At 43.4% G+C, this 19101-nt stretch overlaps 1 protein-coding gene across 2 annotated transcripts in view; it reads right to left on the bottom strand.

Moving 5' to 3' along the window:
* The window catches only part of EDAR (ectodysplasin A receptor), a 73369-nt gene that overhangs the window by 14395 nt on the left and 39873 nt on the right, over positions 1-19101 (bottom strand). For both annotated transcript variants that reach the window (XM_056329644.1, XM_056329646.1), the window contains exons 2-5: positions 12271-12339; positions 11441-11563; positions 10151-10332; positions 5303-5388 (exon numbers count right to left, since the gene is read on the bottom strand). In XM_056329644.1, coding sequence (XP_056185619.1) covers positions 5303-5388; positions 10151-10332; positions 11441-11563; positions 12271-12321 — 442 coding nt within the window. In that variant the 5' untranslated portion in view covers positions 12322-12339. The remainder of the gene's footprint in view (positions 1-5302; positions 5389-10150; positions 10333-11440; positions 11564-12270; positions 12340-19101) is intronic.

The raw sequence follows: 19101 nt of genomic DNA, 5'->3' as shown, positions 1-19101 counted from the left end.
AGCCTGTACAAGTGGTGGAATGCTGCAGCTCTGCAGGTTTTGCAGCTCATGAGCCTGGGCAGAGGGATGCTGCAGAAACCTGCAACATCTCCCACGGACAGGCAGTGCTCGCTGTGGGAGCTGCAGCTCTGGCACGGGTGAAAACATCAGTCATTGGAGTTTTCTTTCAGGGGAACTGCACCGGGACCAGATGCCTTCGCGAGTGGTACCTGGGCCCAGCTTTTCCAACAACTGAAGACATCAAACCCCGTATTCGCTTCTTAGATTTCTCCCCTTGAAAATTTATGGCTGAGGCTGGCCAATTTTGTCCTAAGATTAGGTACCTTTCCTAATATAGACAAACCCTAAGGGGATGAGAATTAGGCCATACCACCGGTGCACAATAAAGCACTGCCTTCAACATTTCTCCCATTCCACATGTGAAGAGGAATGGAGTGTTCAGAGATCAAACAACTCACACACACACACACAAGTTTGTTAGCCTCAGCTAACAAGCCTATTCATTTGTAAGCATAATTTGAAACAGCAGGAAAAAGAAGTCCTGATGTTGATTGTATTACAAAAGGACAAAACTGGCAAGGAAAGAAAATTAGTGATGTTACAAAGAATGGAGAGTTAAAATAAAAATCTCTGAAAGAATTATTTTTCAGTGATACAAGTGCTTTTGGCATTAGGCTTGTTTGTGCTAAGCATTTCAATGAAGGAGGCTGAATTCTCAGTCTTCAGTATACGGGTATGGACGTGACCCCCTGATTACAGCTCATCACACGAAGCCATCAGCCTGTTTAGTCAATTGTTCCATCTCATCTGTTTAGTTGTTTCTGAAGTTCTAACGATGCAATAATAAAAAATGATCTTTTCTGTTTCTAGATGCCATTTTCTCTCTGGTAATTAAAAAACAACTTGACTACATATGTTTTCCTTTCTTCTTTTTCTTTTTTTTTCCTTACTTTTTTGTTTGTTTGTTTTTAATTTTCCTAAGCCATCATTGGTAGGTGTTAGACTTAAAAACCTACACAGATTGATTATTGCAGCTGTTTTCGTATACACAACAAGCAAAAAAGGGTGAGAGACATAACAATATTTTGTGCCCATACACACTTAGAAATAGGTCCGGTAGACTAAAAAGAAAACCCTCAATCAATTGCCAAAGTTCTCTAGATCAATAATCCGTGAGTGGAAAAGGATTTGCGTATTTGATGTAGTTGCGTAAATACAACGTCAGAGTAAATGGTCTTCAAGTTTTTGTAGCAGGGTTTGATTTTGTTTTCCTCCATCATTTTTGAACTGGAACTGCAAATATCAAAGCTTGAAGAGAACAGTAGAGTTAATATACATAAACTGACAGAGAGGTGCAGCTGCTAAAAGACAAAAATGTCCTCCAGCAGTAATTGTACTCTCTGCCAGAGAAACTCCGTATACGTTTAAGTCTTCTGTCTTTTGCATATACTTTTACGCTGGATAAAAGAAAGGATGCACAACAAAACGACCCTGTGTAGTCAGATGCTTCAAGTGACTCCAGTTCCAGAGGTGTTGACAGAAAATCCAGCACCATTAACTGTGGGAAGCCGCATCTTAAAGTGGTTTGATGCTCATTACCTTCATTCTTTGATTTGCATAGAAAACGTGCCTCCCCTACTTTTTGCAATGCTGTTATTTATCACAGAGGTGTCATATCCCAATTTAGTGTCAGCAAGGGCCACTGATGGCTCATGATGTGCTTCATGCACAGCTGAAGCTCTCGCACCTTGTCTGATTTGGCAGTGTGCTCCTCTGTGCTTGGCGGAGTAGCCCTGAGGCTCCTACACGGTGGTGTAGGAGTGAGCAAGCGGCGTGCTGAGAGGCCGGAATTCTGACACAGGCATTTCACAGTGCACAAGAAACAAACACGTGCAGTCGTTACAGTGATGTTTACCCTTTTTCCAGCAAGAAAAAGCTTTCCTGCTACAAAACACACATCCTCCAGCTCACATACGCATAGCCCCTTCCTCACACGTGCCGGCTGTCCACAAGCTGCCGCTGATGCCTGGTATTCCTCCCAGTCTGCAGAACACTGTTGCTTCCATCCTTCAGTCCACAGACAGAGTTTCAACGTGGTAACCTGGTGATACATTTGCCTCAATTAAATCTCTGACTGCTGTGAAATCCTTCCCTCTCCTCCAGCTCTTTTCCATGTGATTTTGTGTTATTTATGCCTCAAGTCCCTTGAGAGGAAAAGAAAACACAGTGACACAGGCCTATCAGGGAATTTCTTTCTCACTTCCAGTCCTTTTTACACTAACACTTCCAGATGCTGGGGCATGGGGTGTTCATCTTGTTTCCTCAGCCATTTCAGGGTTTACTGACTGTGTAGGAGACAAAAGTTGCACCGCAGGTTCTTGGCGTTGAAAGCTGTTTGTTTACCCTTTGATCAAGTCCAAGTACTTTTCTGCCAGATAAAATATATCATCAGGCAAATTCTCGGCGCGGTTTCCACGCAGCGGCACATACACCACACACACGCACACACACACACACACACACACACGCGCACACGCACACTTCCCCCAGCTGCTCTTTCCTTCTGGCCCTGGGCAACACGCCGGCCAGGCACTGTCCCAGCAAGGTATTCTTCTAGCCAAGGAGAGCACAACTGCCCTCCAACCCTGTCTTGGACCTAATGAAGGCCTGAAATGGGATTTATTTGCCCTCATTTTCTGTCTAGGGGTGTAAAGCCAGAGCCTGTCACCCCCGACTTCCTATTTGTAAGTACTTTGCCATCCTTGTGTCCTTGCAACCCACTGGGTCACCTTTCTCCAGCAGTGCACTGTACGCAGCAGGCGTGTTGGAAGAAAAGGAGCTCTGGGGCAGAGGCACCCCTTTGGTGTGGGTTTAGGCTCCTGAGCGCTGTTCGATGCTACTTCAAAATCTCAAGGAAGGACCAGAGATTCCTGGGACCATTTGGAGCTCTTGTTCTGGGTCCTCCGCCATGACAGCCAGTCAACAAGCAGAAGCTGTTCCGTGCAGAGGAACTGTTCCTACCAAAGAACTGATGTTATCCTTCAGATGACAGAAACCGCGTGCTCACATTAAGGTTATGTGCTCACAACACAGTGCTTGGGTGAGTCTGGAATTTGCGAACCTCAAAAAATTATGCAGCTGTGCAACACTGACATGTCACCTTTTCTTTGCTCTGACTGGTATAATCTGATGACAGTGAAACGTGTGATAAAGATCATTTGCCGATACCAGATTTTATGCTGCCTGCTACAACAACGGCGAGCCTTTCAAGAGGTTCCTGCAGCAAGGCTGACTTTTCCATCTGCAGAACACATTATTGCCTATGTATTAGTGAGCTGCCATTCCAAACAGAGTCCAGAGGTTTAGACATCATAAACCAAATTACCTGAGCTTCGTGATTTGAGGAATTTGGATTTTAAGAAGCTTTCCCACTTTTTGAACACTTGTAATCAAATGGTTGGTTCCGTAGACTTGATTAAAATGGTAATGTTTACTCTTTCTGGGACTAAGGTTTCTCCTACCTTAGTACCCAGCCAATTTGTTGGTTTATGCACCTGCCTAAATTCCTCTCAAAGATAATATATTTCTATTCTTGTGTTCATCGAGTTCAAAATTGCATGTGGTTAATCAGTTGTGCAATTCACACTTGCCTCACAGAACTAAGCACATTGTATATCATTCTGCCAGGTATCCTAGAAAAGACAAAGATCTGGTTTTCAATCTCAGCAATGGCCTTAAGATCTTCTGGTAGTTCCTTGCCAAATCAGTAAGCTACAACATGTCTGATACTACTAAAAACTGATTTCAGCATGTGTTTCAGACAGACCATCGGAGCTGAGGAAGGGATTAATTTCTGGCTATCGTCTAGCAGCAGGCATGGTTGTATTCCCACCAGTGGGGCAGCCAGCCTACACACACATGCAGGAGGAGGCGTGCCTGCATCCTCTTACCACATACCCTCATCTCCCACTGACACTCCCATCCTCATGTTTTCACTTACTTCTCCCCTTTCTTCCCACATCTCAGGTTCGGGTCCTCCCTAGCACCCTTACCTCACCTCTTAATACAGACCTTATCTTCCCAAAAGCACGCTCACCCTGCCCCTGCCCACTCCCGCTGTCTCAGACAAAGTGCACATCTCAGGACCGGGTGGGTTTCTGCAGCCGAACAGGGTGAGCAGCTGTACAACAGACCAGCCACTTTGCATGCAGACAGTTCAGGGAGATGCCTCCACCTGGGCTGTTACCACTCACCAGGAGCTCTGTGAGGTGGTAATTATCCCCTGGCTCATCTGAGCTCTTGCTCTTCAGGAAAGGTGGCAGCTCTTCATGACCTACCCTCCTTTGAAGTGGCTCACAGAGAGAGCACCGATGATACACAGTTCAGCAGCATCTGAACTAAGTAATTGCTGTTTATGTACACAAACAAATGCAAAAGGACTTTTGTGTCAACCTCTGCTTTCAAATCAAGCAGGCAAAAAGTTGCAATTCTTTTTCGTGATAAAGACTTTTAAAAGAACAGAACATGGACAGGATTTTTCCTGATCTGCTCCAGATTCTCTGAGGGGTTGTCAAAGTAATTTGGTCATTCAGAGAGAACTTAATTTTTCCTTCTTTTTCTCTCTTTCTTTACCCCCTAAAGGAGGATGGGGGGTTGACTCTGCATTACATCACTGGAGCATGATTGTCCCTTCCCTCCATGGCATGAGGATGGGTCAGCCATTGCACGTACATGGCATGCAAGTGTATAGGCACTGCTAGGATGTCACACACACATACATACGTGCTTTTTCCAATTAGCAAACTACAGCTTCTTTCATCAATTAAATCTACAGAATTAGCTTTCTTATCAGTGCTGACTACCACATGCCAACATCAACCCTTGTATCACTTTGAAACCGAAGGATATGAAAAGGTGCGATGCATTTTTACTAGCATCTACAAAGTGTCCTATGTTTTCTTCATAGCTGAACTGAAACTGAATTTTAAAATACACAGATCTGTGACTCCCTGTACCTACGGGTTAAGTAACCATAGCAAGTCCCGTATGGTATGTCTTAACAGATGACAACTGGAGCACAACTGAACAATAGCAGGTTCTAAAATCAAAGATTCTGTTCCCTCCCCAAATGTTCAGCATTTGCTCCCTTTGTTGGCAAAGCTAGTTGGAAGCAGAAATTGCTTTCCTGGAGACGAACTTATTGTTTGAACATAATTATCATCGCTGAAAGGCTTCATATTGTGCTTCCAGATGATTCCAAGTCAAGACCAGATGAAATACATAGAAATCACGGAACACTTACATTCCTTGGTGTTAGGAGGTGCCAGCAAACATGAGTAACAAACCATCCCATATATGTTGCGAGGTCTGTTTTCCAGCATGTAGTAACTGAAATGAAGGGCAAGAATAGGCAAAACAGTGTAAAATAATATGCTACAACTGAGCATGGTTCACCAGCAACCAATTATACTGAGATAAAATCACTTAAAAAAAAAAAACCTTTTATAAGCAATTTGATGCAAAGATTATTCTTTTTTTAAAAAAAACTGTCTGAATAGAGACAGTGTTTCTTTTCTTCCTTTCCTCCTAAAAGAAAATTAATCAACCATCAAGCCTACATGACAAGAAGTAGTACCCTTGCCTAAAACAACATTATTCTCCCCTCTGAGTTCAAGCTGCAGTTTACAGCATGCCCTGAAATAAGATTTTTCAAAATAAGGGAATGCTATTTTTTGAAGCAGTAACCTTTCAGGCAAGACCACCAGTTGTATACGGTTGGCTAATTTTATTCACAAAAACCACAATAATAATTTCCTTAACATTAGAATCAAATCTGATCCAAACCAGAATAAAAAATACAGGAAAACACCACCCTTACAAGGAAAGTCAGATATAGGTTTTACAGGTTTGGGGTTTTTTTGTGGTTGCTGTTCTTGGTTTTGGGTGTTTTTTTTTTCTTCTTTGCTGTATAGTTTGTAAGTTAGTCCTTGATAATGGAATTGCAGCATGAAGGAAAAGTTTTCATGCTTTGAACTTCTGGGCTGCTAATAAAGTTAGCGTTGAAACAAAGTAATTGGTTATGGAAGAACTGGATCCACAGGCAGCCTAATGAGTAAATTACATCAAAATCATACACAGTTGGTGTTATAGATATGTCTTTACAAATCACTTGTAAATCACTACAAATTTTAATGAGGAAATGAATAAATTCATAATCCATTCTATGCAGACAGGTACTTAACATACTAAACACTTTATGCAATGGGGAATCTGTTTTCTGCTCCTATGTACCTGTCAATGCATGTGCAGTATTTTTTTTTCTGGAAAATTCATGCATTGTTAGCAAGTTACTGCTGAAACTGCCTATCAAAATCACTTGGTCATTAGTGAATGACCCAGCCTACCAGTAAGGCATATAGGTCCAGGAAATGGAGTATGCGGAGTTGCAAGGGGAGACAGGGGCTGGAGGTACCTCAGAGAGCAGATAAACTGAACATGATTCCTCCTTTCTTTCTTAAAAGTTTTAAAAAGATCACCCTAACTCTTCCCTTCAAATGTGTCTTGTGCCTCATCTGCCACTCCACCCTTCTCTCAGGAGCAGAAGTCATCTTTCCTCTCTTATGGGGACCAGTGTAACATTAATTAATGAGTAAGGAGGAAATGACTGCCAAACTACAAAAAAGAAGAGTGGTGGGCCAAAGATACATACAAATCTATAAAAAAAATACAGGATAGTTAGGATCCACAGTCTAACAGCTACAGAGGTTTAGGAAAGACAAACAACCCTTCTGACACTTAAATCAAGCTGGTGGAATATTTCTAGGTTTTCACCGCAATGCAGAGTGGTAGAGGACATGTAAAGAAAACTGAAGAGGATGCTCATGGCAAGCAACTGTTCACCCACATAAGTAGGAAGCTCTGCAGCTGCAAACATCAATGATTCACCTCTGTGAAGTGCTGGCAACAGGTTTGTGTTTCTGGCTACTTTGCAATGCACGAAATATTAAAGGCAATGTTGGAAATGTCTGATCCCTTTATATCACTATCTGTGGAGAAAAAGTGGCCCAGGAATGAAATAGTGAATTTTCATGGTGTTTACTCTTCCACTATGAGACTCATTCTTTCTCTTTCCTTAGCACCTGCCAGGCTCGGATTTTGAACTGTAAAATACAAGAGTAAAGGCTAGACTGAAAAACAGACAAGTGTTTTCCCACTTGACCCCATGGTGGTTTATCTCAGGGCGAATTTCACGGTATCGTGTCAGACTCAAGAGACTTAGGCCCAGGTTTAGGTCTACCCTCCTGCAAGGACCAGGGTACCTGGGACTGGGGACAACGACTGTTCTCAACAGGGGACAGTCTGCAGAGAGGCAACAGGGAGGTGATGAGCACATAGGTGCAGGCATCTGCTGCCTAATCCAGAACTGGAAGGAGTTCTTATTTCATTAGAAATTCACTTTCCATTCAGAAAACAGAGGAAAGAGCTCATTCCTGCTCTTAAAACACCGCAGAGGAGAGAACTGAACCTGGATTTGCTGTAACCATGGACAAACTCATGAAAAGGGGAAGAAAATGACCCCGTTGCAATTCTGTCTTGTGAGGAGGCTAGAGACTTGCTCCAAGCTGAAAATAGGTGCTGAGACACCATGAGGGATATGTATCATGTACACTTGGATTGTTATTCCTTCTCTGGGGGTTTCCACTCGTGGCCACTTCTGAAGACAGATGACCAGGCTAGAGGGACCCTTGCTCTGACATGCTGTGGCTGCTCCTAGTTGGTTATGACTTCAGTCCCAAACCAGGAACACCTACCTAATGGGTTGAGGGAAATAGTCCGAGTTGCACCTAGATTCCACATTCTTTACCTGTCTTGTTTAACAAGATGGAAGAGCTTCTGGCCAGAATCGGAGGATGAAGTCTGCAGTGTCCCAGGAGGTTAGGGCTAGGTACCTCCAGAGTTCACTGGCAGCTGAACTTCAGTTTTAAGGATCATAGCTTTGGAGCTAAGCCTTTACATTCTTCCCTGGTCACAGCCTTGCATTCTTCTTGTGAGCATGACAAATAGTGTTATTCCTATATTACATGGAAGGGAACCTGTACACAGATCAGCAGTGGATGACCCATGCTCTTGTACCAAAGGTCTCCTTCTTCCCTAAAATTGATCATCAATAATAGTGAAAAAATAGAGGGGAAAATATGTAATTTTCCAGCACCTATTTTAAGGCAAATGATAGACCCTTTTGGTCAGAATACGCCACATGCTCAACTTTTCCTCAGGCTGCTTTACTGAGAGGGTGACAAAGAGCAAAGGGGGGAGGTGCCCCTAAATACAGATCGTGGCACGTGGCTGTTACTTGGGGAAGGTCTGCAGCGCGTTATGGAGGCACAATCCTATGGAAATGGAAACCTTGGCTTTTCCCTCCCACTGCCTCGGGGACTCTTTGAGGTTTACTGCCTGGGCAAGGGAGCACTGTGCCAGCTGCCACTCACCCTGCCACCTGGCTGTCCCGGTGCCACTAGGGCCAACAGGGAAGGGTGGCTGCTCAGTCCATGCCACTCGCCAGCTCTCTGCTCTGATGCAGGGGCTTTGCATTCTCTCCGCCATCCCACAGGAGCAACCTCTGGGGTGTCTAAGTCGCACAAGGAGTTAAGGCAGCTTCAGAACTTCTTTTAGCTCATATTTAATTTATCTCAAGAATTTCATCTCTTCAAACTCAGAGGAAGAGGGTGTTTCTCCTTAACTGCTGGCTTTGCCAAACATTCTCAAGACCTGAGAGTCACACACAGAGCAGCACGCAGCCAGACTCCAGCAGGCCAGTTTCTGCTACAGGTTACACCTGTGCAAACACGGTATTTTGAGATTATTCCCCAAGCACCAGCTGTGCAAGCTGATTATTTTCAGCTAGCACCCTGCTCTCACCTAGGTGACCTCATTAGCCCTGACAAAAATTGCAGAACAGCAACTGTAGCCACTATTTAACTTTCTTGCTCTTTATTATGTATGAGGGGACGTCAAGAGGGAGCTCTTTTCAAATCACATCATCAGTCTGTTCAGCTGGCAGCTAGACAAGCCCCTCTTCTTATTTGTAAACTGTGAAAATTTCACACAGGCTCACTGATGTAATAAACCTGGAAGCTTGCAGGGCCTCTTTAAAAGGGTTTCCTGCACTGTAAGTGGTGTGGGTTATACAGTGTCTGCAAACTGCCCAAAGCCAAATGTCAGCAGGCATTACTCTCTAAACCAAAGAGCCACACTGGCAGAACCTGCAAAGGTATGTCAGGTGAGGTGGTGTTTTAGAGTATTTATTCACCCTACCAAAAACTGTTGAGAAAGCAGGTGTATGCTTGGGGTTGCAGACTTTCAAAGGTAATATAATCAAGAATATATTGCTAACATATTCAGTGTAGCAATTGCTTTCTCACCATTGCTATCAGAATTATCCTGAGCATAAGAGACCATTAAAAAGATGGACTTAATAAACAGCATCTATTATAAGCCCCCTCATCCAGCCCTGGAACTTGTTTTGACTCTGAACAACAGCACACACACCCCGGGTTAGCAACTCTTTAGACCCCTTTCTGTTGGCTAGGAAAGACCCTGAGAGACTAAAATGCCTTGGTATATCTCACCTAACAGCTGTGTTAGCTAATGCTGTCAACTACCAACAAATCTGCTAGCTGGTCACACCTGGAGAGAGGATTTTTTATGTTCCTAAACACTGTATCTAAGGCACCTTCATGAAGCTCGTTAGTAGGACGCAGGACTTACAAGGTGGCCCCCTGAAGCGGCAGCTGGAGGCCAAGCTGGACTTCTGAGAGCATCTAAAACAGCAGCACACACCTGCGCTTGGGTATATGAGCTGTTCCCTTTCCACTTCTAGTGAGAGAAATTTCAGCTTTTCTAGTTGTTCCCAACAGTTGTTTCTTCAGTGAGATTTCAGTAAGACTAATGGCATATTCTGATTTACTACATTCACCGATGCTTTTGAAACATTTAAATGTATTATTTTAGCAGAGACTGAAAAGCATAAGTCACCAGTATTGCACCTACAGTCAGCTAGGACGTGAAGAGAGGCTGTCAAGTATTTTGACATTAAAAAAGTATTTTGCAGTGCCTCGGTAGAGCCAAGGTCTGCAATTAAGTCCCTTACCCTGGGAGACAAGGACCACACTCTGCATCATTCTCCTGATCACCAGGTGTCATGACTGTGGCTCGAAAAAAACCCTCGCAGTCTTTGTGCCGCCTGCATATCTGGTAACCTCCTCTGGAAAACTTCTCCGAAGGGCAGGGGATGCAGCCGTAGTCCTCATCTTTGGTGCCGTATCCACATGTCTGCAACAATACGAAGTCACTGACAAGCAGGCTTGTGCTGCGTGCTGGCTTCTAGCAAAAGGGAGCGTTCATAGCCTGGCCCGCTGGCTTTGCGGCACAACGTCACACCAAGGGAAAGAAGTGTGGTGTTTTGTCCCTTAACATCTGTCCCAAAAAGTCCATGGAGGGGTATAAGGATGCAGCACGCTCTGTGCTGGGGAGCGAAAAAGGGAAGCGGAGCACGGTGTTCCCTGAACATGGCCCCCCATAGCTCTTTCTATCATATTCCAGCAAGTAATAGAAGTGAATTTCAGCTGCTGCTCAGACAGAAAGTGAACTGAGAACTGAAGAGCAGAGAAGATGACAGGGGAAATATGGCTGCAGCAGGGATATCGACAATCTTACTTTCATGCTAGGAGAGCCCAGAGGGAACATCACAAAAGGCAATGTTTGGATGAGATTTTGTAACCTCTGAACTCACATGTCCCAGCTGAACATTATGTTTAGATTAAATAAAACTAAACCGAACTGGTTATTATTCAAGCATACTTGTTCTGGACTACCAACTGTGTGAAATTCTTGCAATAGGATGTTTATCCTATTAAAACCAAACAGGATTTCAGTAATTTATTTTTTTAATAAGCAACAATTATCTGCTGTAAATCAAATGGTTACTTAGGAACCATAATTTAAAATGTTGCAGAAGCATCCAAGTTCCTCTAGTGCCAAAATATCTTAGCGGGAGAGCAAAATTAGATTCTCAGTGTGGGGGGCCAGTGAGCATGCCAGAATAACCAATTTATCACACCACGCCGGAATAACAGCATCAGACTTTTAAATAACTATTGAGATGAGAATGGACTGGCAGAGACTGTGTGTGAAACTTTTACCTTATGACTCTTACAATAACACTTTCAGCAGGCTGTTCCTGGGATGTTGTTTACTAGTGTGCATGTACGGTGCCTCGCTCCCACAACACGCTTGCAGGCGTGAGTGCTCCCGCTTAAGCATCTCTGTCCTTCCCCATTTTCTCTCCTATCCATATATTACCACCATGTAACACAGCGTTTGCTTTTTGCATTTGGTGTTCAATATGTGTCCCCCTACCAGCAGAAGAAGCTGAAATTACCATGTAAGGCTCTTCGCCCGGCTCGCACTTGGGGCAGTCATGGCACATGCCCGTGGTCTGGTTGTAGTATTCGTTCTCGCCGCAGTTGGAGTATTCAGCGCTGGCAGAGTACACCAGGGAGACCTGTCATGAGAGAGCACCGAGAGCACTGTCACTTCCATTGCTTTCATCCCCCATGCCTAGCCCCCCTGCCTTGCCCCATTGCTGTGGCTCAGAAGGTGGTGGGACCAGCACTGTAGCATGAAACACCCCTAAAGCTCAGAAACAGAAGTGGTGCCACTATACGGGATGGAGGCAGATACAGTTTTCAGCAATCTGGTCCTTCTAAGAATTTCTCAGAGCATAGACATTCATGCTTGCTGGCAAACCCACTCCCTGAAATACTGAAGTCCGTGATCCCCAGCCTATTAATTCTTACACTCTCCTGCACAACAAATGCCCGAGTTTGCACCCTCACCCCTCCTAGCTCTAATGAGCCTTCATAAATGTGATCGTGGGGGTCAATTATAACAACCTGAGATAATGTGCTGCCTCAGGCCTCAACCATGATAAGGCTGTGCTTCATGTGACACCCAGCCTAATCTGCTCTTCCAGCATCTTCTGCCTCTGCTCCATTCTAGCTTCTTCTCCTTCGTCCTCTTCCTTAGCAGCCTCAGTTTAAGCAGCACACGCCCAGTTTTATTGAATGGAAATCGATCCCTGCATTGGGGTTCAGTCTCTGTGTCATCTGTGGCTGTGCCATGACAATTGGCAGATGTTTGCAAAGACCCAAGCAGAACCCAGTTATCTTTGCACACTGGGGAGACATATACAGAAATATAAATACCTACCACCAGAAAAGGGAACACGTGAGCCCATTTACATTCACCCAGGTGAGACATGCTGTCTTGATATTTTACCTGAAAAGATAGAATAGGTGATTGTTTATGGATGTGAGTAAATATTTGCATGTGTTGCCAAAACAAGAACAGAAAGGCTCATAAGCAGAACAAGGGTTGCATGAGAGCGATGCCCAGAGGTGTAAACAAAGAGGGGGGAGATGTGCACGTGCATTCACACACACATGCGTGCGCTACACACCCTGACTGCACATCTCTTTCCTCTCTTTGAGAAGCCTGGTGGTGTAAGGGAGTCCAGTCTTGCAACGTTTATAAAAATCTGTGGAAGCTGAGGAACCAGGTCTGAGACCCAGCACTTCTTGGCTGGCTGAGAAATCCTCCCACAGAGGAACCAAAAGCTACGTCTTGGCTGCCAAATGACAGAGGGCTGGAGATCAGTAGCCTGGCTTGTGTCCATACCGCTTAGTGCTCAACCCCACTAGGTCAGATTTGTCTAGGAAAGATCTAGATGGAGCAGGCCAAAGCAGAGCTAGGGGATGAACTGATGGCAAGCAGTGTGGGCAATCAGCATGCCCGGGCTGCGCCTTCCTTGACGGCTCCTGCAGATCCACCAAGAAAGCCCAGAGCTGCCTTCTGTAGGGAGCATCGGCTACTTTTTGTTCTTGATAAGCAAACCGCAGATATAAGAGGTTAAACCCAAGGAAGAAGCCAACTTTTTATTTTAAGTGCTATTACAGTGGTTGGGGAAAAGAAAAGCCGCAATCTCTGTTATAAACACATGTGCCAATTTATTTCATTTCTTCAAATGAATAATTTTAAATAAAAGCTAATGTTACATATTCATGTACTGGGTTTCTTTCTAAGAGGAAAAAAGAGACACGAAAAGGAGGCACAAATTGTTTCGTTAGCATGATACAACATATTTAATGGTATTGTTACAGCACATAATATGCCCTAGGGATTTTACAGCTTCAAATTGCAAATGTTTGAGATACAGTTGCAACACTTTGGTCCTAGCAGTTGTAAACTACTCTTCAACTTTTCCAGGCCTCAGTCACTGCAAGGCTTTTAGTCTCCCAGAAAAGTACAATTACTGCTTTGTGCCACATTCAAGCATACAACCTACATGAAAGCAGCACTCTAGTATTTGAGATAGCTGCTAACATTTACATTTTTAAACATTAAGTTGATTAAGCAAAGATTATATCACTCCAGCATTAAGCTATGAACTTGCTTTATATGTTCCTTCCAGCAATTGGGCTAGCTGAGACAGGTAACTGGGTGGGTGGGTGGACAACCTGAATTATGAATATATTCGTTTCTGCAGGAAATTGCACTTTGAAACCTAGAAACAAAAGAGAATTCGAGATAAATTGTCCTAAATCTGGAGGTAAGAGACAGAAAATAGTCATGCAGTTGTATAAACTGTCAAACATGTAAGTTGGACGAAGGCTTTGGCTATGACAGTGCAGTTGCTTGGAAAAGTTCCAAGGCTATAGTCTTAACACACGTCTGTTAAACTGAACCCCAATTATAAAAGAGCTCGTTAGACTTTAAATATGAATATTATTAAGGTTGCGTCCCCACTCATACTGCAAAATGATCATACTTATTGTAAACTGGGTCTGAGGTTGCTCAGCACCAAAAATTTCACTCGTAAAGCTTGAATCTGTAACTTTACAGTAAGAATATGTCTCACAGTACAAACATGCTTCAGTTGATTTCAAGCCACCCAGATGTTTGCTGTTTGAGGTACTTGTATGCAATCATAGCCAGATTTGAAAAATGGAAATGAAGAAGTGTAGCCCATTAATGTATAATACAGTCTTCTCCATCCATTTGGCATTTATTTACATAAAATGTTGGAAGTGTCAAGCTGTACATACATACATAAAATATTTTTTTTTCCTCAATATAAATATGCATGTGGGGGTATGTTTTGTATGTAAACATACATTTTTTTCCCTGCATTCCATCATTATACACAGCAATATGTCAAGCATATGGGAAATGCTTTTTTTTAACTGGAAAAGCCAGTTCAAAGTGCTGAATATGGCCAGATTAGAACTCCAGGGGAGATTTTTTTCCCCAAATTGGAATACCAAAAAGTTCAATTTAATTGTTCATTCCCCTATTCAAGCACACTGCCATAAACTGGCAGTGTAATTTTCCGTTGGTTTCCCTCCTTCGCCTCCTTTGGAGTTAAAATCCAAAATGCTTTTACAAAACTTTAATTTTGTAACATAGGAGTGAGGGAAGGTGGATGCAGGAGGTTTCTGGCAGTAGGGCCATAGGTAACTCATCAGCTGGAGTGATACCTGAAGGTATCTACCAAGATATGCCAGGCTGCTCTTGGGCTTGCTGTCAATTTTCAGGTATATTAATTTATACCTGCACTGTATTATCTGTCACACATTAACCCCATCCACACAACAAGGCATCTTCTAGTGCTAAGATCACTTTTGTCTCTAGCTGACATCTGTAAAGACATGCAAAGCTCAGACAATCAGCCAACCTCTGCCAAGAAGCAGGAAAAAGAAGTGGCCAGTTATTAAGGCCCCTAATCATTAAAAGCAATTAGTTCTCAATAAATTATCAGATGCTGCACCTTTCCCTCATATTCTGCCATGCTTTGACTAAAGCAAATGACTCTCTCCTGTGGGACAACATGCAACGGCGAGCAGGAAGGAGCTGGAGGTCTATTTTTGCTGGAACCGCGCAATTGCTCCTAAGCAATTTGGGATCTCCAGCAGCTCGTCTGCCAAGCCCTCCACAGACCCTGATTCATGTTTTTGTTTAGGCCATGTGGGTGTCTCTGGAGAGGAGGTGTGAAACATAGACCTGTCTCTTTGTGGATCAGGTGTGCAACATGCAGCAAGCCTCGTCATGACCAGAGGGGATTGCTAATTACAGCCATATTTGCCTTTTGGGGCATATTTGTTAATATCTCTTAAGAATATACACATAAGCTGACAGGAAAAGGAAGACTATTTTCCCAGTGGCAATCACAGCAAGAAATGCTAGAGACTCCTTGTCTCAGCATCTCTCCAGTAGAATGCAAGGCACAAATTTGGCCAGGGGGCATAAGAAAAGAGATACTTGGGACCCTATTACTCAAATATTTCTCCTCCCAGACAAAAGGCTCTTCTATATGTTATTTGGGATTTATTACCAAGAACTGGTAGATACAAATAAATAAATAAATCACCAGGCAGAAAATGCTTAGCTCATGCTGTCCAAAAGAGAAAAAGCACCCTTCATGGCAGTCAGCCTTTGAAAGTGATAACTTACTTAGATGATAAGGTAGCACTGCTATGGTATTTACAGGATCTGTGAGTAAATGGAGTAAATATAGGAAATATAGGAAACTAAATATAGGAAAAGTGCAAACAATGAGGTTACCACAGCTGGTGGTCTAAGCTAAAGCTCACAGCTTTTGATGGATGACCTTTGCTGCTATTTTAATTCTGTGGCTTCAGTAACTGACACAGTGCAAAAGGTAATTTCCTACCATAAATCTTCTGTTTTTTAAAAATGTGGTTGAAAAAAGGAGGAAAACAAACCTATGGATTGAAGTACAGAAATACATCTTTCTTAATGCTACAGAGAGGTGGGTTGTTTTTTGTGGGTTTTTTTTTTTTTGATGTCTCTGCATTTCTTGCATCACTAATGAAGCTAAATATCACATAATTCAAGGACACAAAACTTGACTTTGTGAGAGGGAAAGGTGCAACTGCTGTCTTGGACAACACCACCTTGATACTTCTATATGCATTTGTCTTCTGGGTTTTCTAAGAAGCAGTTTGGTTGACAGGGACTGTGGTTATGAATATAATTCCTGAGAGGCTGGCCAACTGGTATCAAACACGAATCCACACCCAAGATCTCCACTACTAACAACAGCAGAACGCGGGACAAATGCTTTCGTATAAACAAATGTGGGCAGCTTGTATGTACTTCACAGGTGCCACCAGAAAACCCAGTGCTTGCCTGGAGTTCCCAGGGTTTATGAGAAGAACCTGGCGAACGTCCTTTACCACAGATGCATGGGCTTAGCAGACAATCTCTGTATGCTCCTGATGCTGCTAAATCTTCCTTAACTGAGATAAACACATAATCCTCACTGCAGGGCCTCACAGGTTTCAGAATTCAGCAGTAGAGTTCAGTCTGGCTCTGGTCTTGTGAAAAAAGATGCGGTCTGAGTTTTTCTTTCAGGAGAAAATAGGGTTCTCTGAGCCCATCACTGAATGACAATGATGGCAGAACAAGCTCGGGGAGAGAATAAACTTGGAGAAATATGAGCAAATGGAAACAAGGAGATGATGAAGAAAACTATTTTGTAGCCTTGGTTACCATTTTTATTGTTGTGAAAAAATATTGCACAGAACAATATTACATTTGTAGGGCAACGTGAACTACACTGTTCCCCGTATCTGTGTTTTATTGCTTTGACCTTGCAAATACCTTAAGAATTACCTCAGAGAGAGATGTAAAAAGCACTAAAATGATACAACTCCATTCTTCCTTCTACCTGAAACATCAAAAGGAAGTGACAGCAGCTCAAGCTATGCATAAAACTTTAATTGCCCCTGTGATCTGGCAACTCTGTCAGAAAAAGAATTCATTGCTTGGGCACAGAAACAAGATATTTTCAAGTGAGATCTGCATTGACAAGAGGGGACATAAAAGGTTCTTTAATTTGTTAATGGGGACACTGGGTGCTGAGGACGTGGGAGCAATCAAGCCTAGTGAAGAGCTATCTACCTATTACAGATTTGTTTATCTGGAAACTACATCTGGATAGGTGTATCCGAATCTGCTTTCTCACCTTATATAAAGACATGTGTTGGCTCTCATGTGGATGGGCCAGCAGTTTTCTGAAAAGGTTTTCAGGGAAAAAAAAAAAAAGAGACTATGATGCAGGAATAAAGCAAAAGCAAGAAAGAAGGAAAGGCTCTTTTCAACACACTTTGCATGGCTGGCCTGTGTTTCTGCAGAAACGGGAGCACTAATGAGGTGTCGTGGCTGAGGGGATCTTGAGGTCTCCCTGCCTGGCCCCAGCGCACCCACAGCCAGCTGGTGCTGAGCCAGCTGCCCCCTGATTCCCTTGCTACTGGTATGGCCCCAGTTCAGCCTCCCTCTAGGCTGATGTTGGTCTTATCTACCAGTCTGCCAGCAGCATCCCTCCAAAACCCAACCCTGCCAGGCCAGGGTTACCAGAGGAACGTGGTGGTATTCATCCCCACCCCAAAGTCCTCCCAGGGCACATGGCTCACAGGCAAACCCCCCACCCTGCTGTCCCAGTGACCTGAGCCACCCGGGGAGGTGAGAGGGGGGTGATCATGAGACAGCTTTTTGGTCAGGGAAATGGTAATTCCTTGATCTCACAACTTGCCATCACAACGCATCCACCTCAGTGATGTTCCTGCTAGAAAAGCCAATATTTTGGTGGGAAAATGATGCAGTAGAGAAAAGGCACTCATGACCTCCTGCCATGGAGGCTGCTGCGGGTGGTGCTGCTCTATACAAACAAGAAAATACTAGAGCAAAAATGTGAGCAGGTACTCATACCTCCCCAGTCAAAAGGCTGCCCAGACCCTTAGGCTAGGTGACATGATCTCTTTTGTTTTCTATAATTAAATAAATAAATAAGGAATGAAATTAGGGATTTGCTGTGATGCACAATTAAAAAAAAATCAGGAACCTTATATTTGTAATGGGGAAAAATATCTTGGCTTTTGGGGCTGGTCCCTATGAAGATTTTCTAGTGGGAGAGGCTTGCTTTCCATCTCTTGGAAAATAGATTTTTTCTAAAGTGATTTACATGAAGACTTCCCTGTTGTTTTCAGTCTCCCCAACGTCTGCTGGGAAGTGCTACAACTGGCATATTATTCCTTCTGGATTGCATGCTTACTTATTTGCTTTAGGAGGGGTTGGGCTTTTCTTTTAAGAAGCACTGGCAATGGCAGCAATGGGAGCAGCATGCTGGAGGCACAGCAGGGCTGTGCTTCATTCTCCCCGGAGAGCTCCTGCTCTACTGCCCAGGCGAGCTTGCCCCACTGCCAGCTCGCAGCTGCCGAAGGGCACCTGAGTTTTCTATGGAAATAGTTGGAAGGCGGATCTTACATCACCATGAAAAATTGCAAATGAGCACATTAGACTCCCCAGCCTAGTAATTCTAAGGTGAGAATTACAAACAACAGTACAGCCATTCACCATCTACCAGGTCGTCCCAGTGCTGAATTGTCTCGGTGCTTTCTCCATCACCGCTTCCTGAGAAGCTTCCCCATCTGCCCCTACCTGAAGGAGAGGAAACTTGATTTTGGCATTTTGCTTCCTGGTGTGAAGTAAAATTGCTGGTACGAAAACAACTGACTTTAGATTCAGAAGCTCTCCTTAGTTCCTAAGACAAGCATTACTTCCCATTTGGAGCAGAAAATTAAAGGCTTTTTAGGAAAATACAAACCACCAAAGCAACGATGATGTTTTTCTAACACCTTTTCCTTTTTACTAGGCTTTATGCTTTCTGGATGACAGATAATTAATAAGAACAGTTTGAGTCTTAGCTTGCATTATTAAGATCAGTAAGGATTTGAGCTCACACCTTGTTTCCATTTCTCAGTGTCTGATCCTGTGAGCTGCCCAGTACCTTCAAATCTCCCAGTATTTGGGAAGTGAAAGATTTTTAGCACCATGCAGACTTACATCTTTTTAATACAATAAAGGTTGATGGACAGTACAGAGGTGGAGTAATTTAGAAATACTTTACAGGAAGAAATTGAGGTGAAATCTGACACTGATCATCAGCAGAATTTATTGAAA

This window comes from Falco biarmicus, chromosome 2, assembly GCF_023638135.1.
Source record: "Falco biarmicus isolate bFalBia1 chromosome 2, bFalBia1.pri, whole genome shotgun sequence".
NCBI lineage: Eukaryota > Metazoa > Chordata > Aves > Falconiformes > Falconidae > Falco > Falco biarmicus.
This window is presented reverse-complemented; position numbering and strand designations above follow the sequence as displayed.